This window comes from Nestor notabilis, unplaced genomic scaffold (assembly GCF_000696875.1).
Source record: "Nestor notabilis isolate BGI_N333 unplaced genomic scaffold, ASM69687v1 scaffold14478, whole genome shotgun sequence".
NCBI classification, from domain to species: Eukaryota; Metazoa; Chordata; class Aves; order Psittaciformes; family Psittacidae; genus Nestor; species Nestor notabilis.
The window spans coordinates 324-4,806 of NW_009939773.1; the positions used below are offsets into that span (position 1 = coordinate 324).

The 4,483-nt window shown below is 53.0% G+C and overlaps 1 protein-coding gene across 1 annotated transcript in view; it reads right to left on the reverse strand.

Annotated features, from left to right (window-relative positions):
* Nucleotides 1-3,992: 3,992 nt before the first annotated feature.
* DNAJC16 (DnaJ (Hsp40) homolog, subfamily C, member 16) overlaps nucleotides 3,993-4,483 on the reverse strand; it is an 8,196-nt gene continuing 7,705 nt past the window's right edge. The window contains exon 12 of the mRNA XM_010020037.1: nucleotides 3,993-4,380. Coding sequence (XP_010018339.1) covers nucleotides 3,993-4,380 — 388 coding nt within the window. The remainder of the gene's footprint in view (nucleotides 4,381-4,483) is intronic.

Here is a 4,483-nt window from a genome sequence, read left to right on the forward strand (position 1 = left end):
TGGAAGGTGTCCCTGCCCGGGGCAGGGGTTGGAACTGGAGGAGCTTTAAGGTCCTTTCCAAACCAACCCAGGCTGAGATTCTATGAGCTGACACAGTTTGACCTGTAACACTTCGGGTTTCAATCTCTGCACGTGGGAACAGCAGAGCCCTGACCACTCCACTACCTCACGTGTGCTTTTTGATCCAAACCTGTTTTCTTTCCCAGGCTTTGGAGATCATTCGTGGCTGCAAAGGCCTGAACATAGTGGGATGTGACCTTGTTGAAGTCGCACCCATGTACGACGTCTCTGGTGAGTCTAAAGCCAGTGGAGAGTGAGACGTGACTGGCAAAGGCAGTGACCTCTGTGGTGAGGGCACTTGGGCATTGGTGGGGTGGGGTTTCTCCCCCATTTTTCCCTGTTTCAGGTAACACAGCCCTGCTGGGGGCAAACCTGCTCTTTGAGATGCTCTGTGTTCTCCCTGGGGTGAAGACGATGTGAGGGCAGCTCCCGCCTGCCCCAGGGGCAGGGTTTGCTCAGCTGAAGCTTTGTGGTTGCAGCCAAGTTTTGCAGTAAGGAGTAAACACCATTTACCACTAGAAAAGGTAAAGCTGAAGCTGAGAAGGGAGCAGAAGGGAATTGAACAGTTTAATTGGTGTCTGGAGCTTTTGTGAAAAAAAAAGAACGAGGGGGGCAAGCCTCTGCTTCCACAGCTGGAATTACTCACCCAGCCCAGGGGGACTCCTGCCAGGAGTGTCACTGGTAAAAGGTTTCTCCCACTAAGGTGCAGCAGTGGGAGGATGAATGTAGAGGAAGGGAGGGCACAAGCGTGGCCCTGGGGCTCATTCTGGGGATAGGAGAATTTCTGACTGCGTTTCCCGCTGGGAATAACCGGGAATCGCCCGCACCGGGGGAGGTTAAACTGCTCCTGGGACCTGTTTGTCCACGGAAACACAAGAGCCACCTCATCACACATTAAAATAGTTTATTTTGGTTGCGAATCTGTCATCGCCTTTAACCGAAACGCCGCCGGTGCCTGGTCACAGGTACAAAAACCAACCAAAACCCCCCAAACCACAAAATAAAAAAAGACAAGTTTGCCAAATAAGTTAATTCCCACCTTCCCCCCTCCCCAGTATCAAAAGTGCAAAATATATGTACCTAGGTTCAGTCCTACTGCTCAGGCTGCCTCTAGTGAACCAGGCTGCGGGTGCAGGGCAGCGCGGAGGCAGGAGAGCTGCTGCCCTGCACACTGGGTACAGGAGGAGCTGGGTGACAGCCTCGGATCCCTTCGCAGTGTGTGATTGCTCAGGGTCACTCCAATAGTGCTCTAGGACCGACCTGCCTCACTCTTTGGGTTACAAACCACCACAAGTGCTTTCCATGGGTGATATGTTACGATAGGGGTGGACAGAGGTCGGGTGTGAGCAGCCTCTGACCATGCTCTGCTCCCACACACTGAGCACTCGGCGCTCCACGCTGACTACATGAGGGGTTTACAACAGGTTGGTGTTTGCTTCAGCCCATGAAAGGAGGTTTTGTCCCTAAAACAGTGACATAAACTGGGTTTGTTGGACCCAGTTACAAGCCACCAAGGGCAGAGTTATGGCTACCCCGGAGCTGTGCTGCCACCCAGCAAGGGCAGGCTGCTGCAAGCACCCCGTCAACCAAACCCAGTCTAAAAGGGGGGTTACCTGTGCTCAAAAGCAAATGAAACCAATCAGGATTCCAGCAGGTGTAAGGACATGAAGGGTATTTTGAAGGCTCTGTGGCCTTCTCTTCTCACCTGGGGCAGGGCTGAGCTCTCTTGCTGAAGCACTAGGCACTTCTTTTAACGTGTCAAGGGGGTTCTCCTGGTTTCGGACCAGCTGAAGAGATAGCAGAGGCCCAGAGAGGGGGATTTTGCTCTTTGCAAAGCTTTCAGAAGCCATGCAGAGCCTTCCACTTGGCTAAAACCTACTCCCTGCACAGTAAGCTGCGGGAAAAGCACGACTGCTCTGCCTGGATGAAAATGAAGTCGTTCCCCTTCCTGCTCTACTTCAGCATTGGAACTCTTAGGCAGGGAGAAGCCCTCACCTTCCTTCCTTCTGTCCTTCCTTTCCTCCACTTTAGTGCCGAGTCTGCTGAGCTCAGATTAAGCAACCTCACGTAGGGTCAGTTAGTAGCATCGTAGCCTTTATTTGGAAGTACATCATACATGGTGTTTGAGATACCTGTGGTGGTTGAAGCACATCAATCTGCTCCCGGGGTGAGCAACTACGTTATGTTGGCAGTAAAATGACTTGAGCATTCCCAGGTTTCATATGGGACTGGCATCTAGCTTGGAGATTGGCAGAGTTGTTCCTACTATCGGGCTGCTCAAGACAGTAACTAAGGTGGTGAGGGCTGAGCAAGCTTTTAATTAACACCATGTGCTGAACCAAGGGCTCGACCATTAGGTTTGGAGCCCTTTGGCAAAGGCCACTCAGATCCCTTTGCTCCAGCAGTGCTGTACCCCCACAGCGACCTGGTATCATGGGAGGGGGGCTGGAGGAGGCGCAGCAAGTACCAGCCCGGTGACAGCGTCTGCCCTGGAGCAGTGGAAAGAAGAGCAAAGCCCATGGGACTTCATGGCATCACAGAACCATGAACCTCTGAAAGTCAGCCCCAGATGCAAAGAAAAAGGATGCTGCTGTGAGGAGCAGATGCTGTCACCCTGAGTCTGCTGCTCACCCTCCCTCTGCCTTACCAAGGGCTGCCCTTTCCTGCTGTGGGGTTGGAAGCAGCTGAGAGAGTGAAGCATAAACCAGACCCTGTCTTTTCGGCTGCTCTGGCTTCACGCAGGCCTGTGACTTCCAGGAGACAACAAACCCCTAATGCAAACCTAGGAAGAAGCCAAGGCAGCAGCAGGCGTGCAGAGAACGAAGGGTTGTGGCAAGAAGGAAACAGGTGGGAGGCTGAAACCAAGAGTCTTAAACCCACACCTAAACCAAAAGCAGTGTCACACGTACATGACAGTCTGATGATACAGCACTTTGGGGCAACGTTTCAAGAATACAGCTGTCAAAGAATCAGGTTCCTTGACACACACAAAGACGGGTCAGTTTGCACCACAGACATAAGGGTGTTTGGAAGGAGCCTGGCCCAACTCCCTGGCAGCTAGGGAGAGTTTCTTTTACACATCTATCGGCTCATAGCAGCTCACGCCTACAATCTGAGGACGCAGGTAAAGTTATGGCTCTAGGATACATCGTCTAAAGTCGACAGAAGCAGAAAGGCATCGAAAAAAATCCATGTGACATTTAAATGGCTCAACACTTGGACAGTCTGTATGGCCCTGCAAAACCCCTTCCTTCCCTCCCTGGGCCCGGTTTGGCTGGTGAAGCAGCACGTGGAACTGTGACACAAGGAGGAGCATGAAAACATGCAGATCACCTACTAGCCCGCCCCACACGCCGCAGGTGAGTCCCAGCTACAGGTTTGCTACGAGGGAGATGCTCCCGACCGTGCTCTACATCACTTACCACAGGGAAAGCTGAGAAAGTGGGACCGCCTGGTGGGAGGAGGCCTTTTTGGATGGGCAGGGCCCAGGAGGGTCTGCAGGGTCTTGCAGTGTTACACCATGCACCACAGGCTAAGCACACAGGGAAGGGGAGAGCGAACCACGACCTGGCCCGTGTCACCAGCCGCGTTCGGTCCGGCCTGAGTCGCTGCGGCCAAGAAGTCGCGGGTTCTTCTTCATCCGAGGTAAAATGAGAGGTGGAGCTGGGGAGATCTGGGTCAAGAAGGGGATAAATGGACTTCTTGGCTCTTCGGTAGGATGGTGTCCAAATGCACGACCAGTTGGTGGAGGGAGTTTCAGTGCACTTGGCTGCACTCCTGGGCTCTGGACGCGGGGAGGTATTTTCTAGTCGCTGGCCCTAGGAGTTCATCTAAACCCTAAGGTCCATTCATCACGCTTGGTTGTGGATGGCTGGAGAGAGCTGTCCCTCGTTGTCTTCATAAAAAGTCTGTTAGAACCTCTTCAAAATGCCTCAGTCTAGTGCTGGCCACGAGGGGATATAGAACCTCTGTAAGGAACCCTCGAGGAGGCGTTCCATCCAAAAGGACAATTTGTGTAATTTGGTTTTAATGGATCTAGATCCTGGGCTGCAGGAGGATTTCCCTCTGGCTTCTGCGTGGAGTGAGGAATTGTAATCCTCAGGTGACCCCCCCTCATCCCCCGATCTGTGAGGCTTGAAGAGGCAGAAGTATTTCTTGTGGCCGTTGAGAGCCAGGACGTAGCCCGTGTAGTCGCGCTCCAGGAAATGCTTGTCGTACTGGTTTGGGATGGGGGCTGCATCCTGGGCGAACTCTAGCAGGTATTCCAGCCACTCCCGGTGCTTGTCCAGGCTGAGGAAGGAGAAGTGAAGAGAGCTGCTCCTGTGGGAATTGCAGAGGAGAACCATAGAATCAACAGGGTTGGAAAAGACCTTTCAGATCACCAAGTCCACCCTTTACCCCAGCCCTGCCAAGGTCACCACTG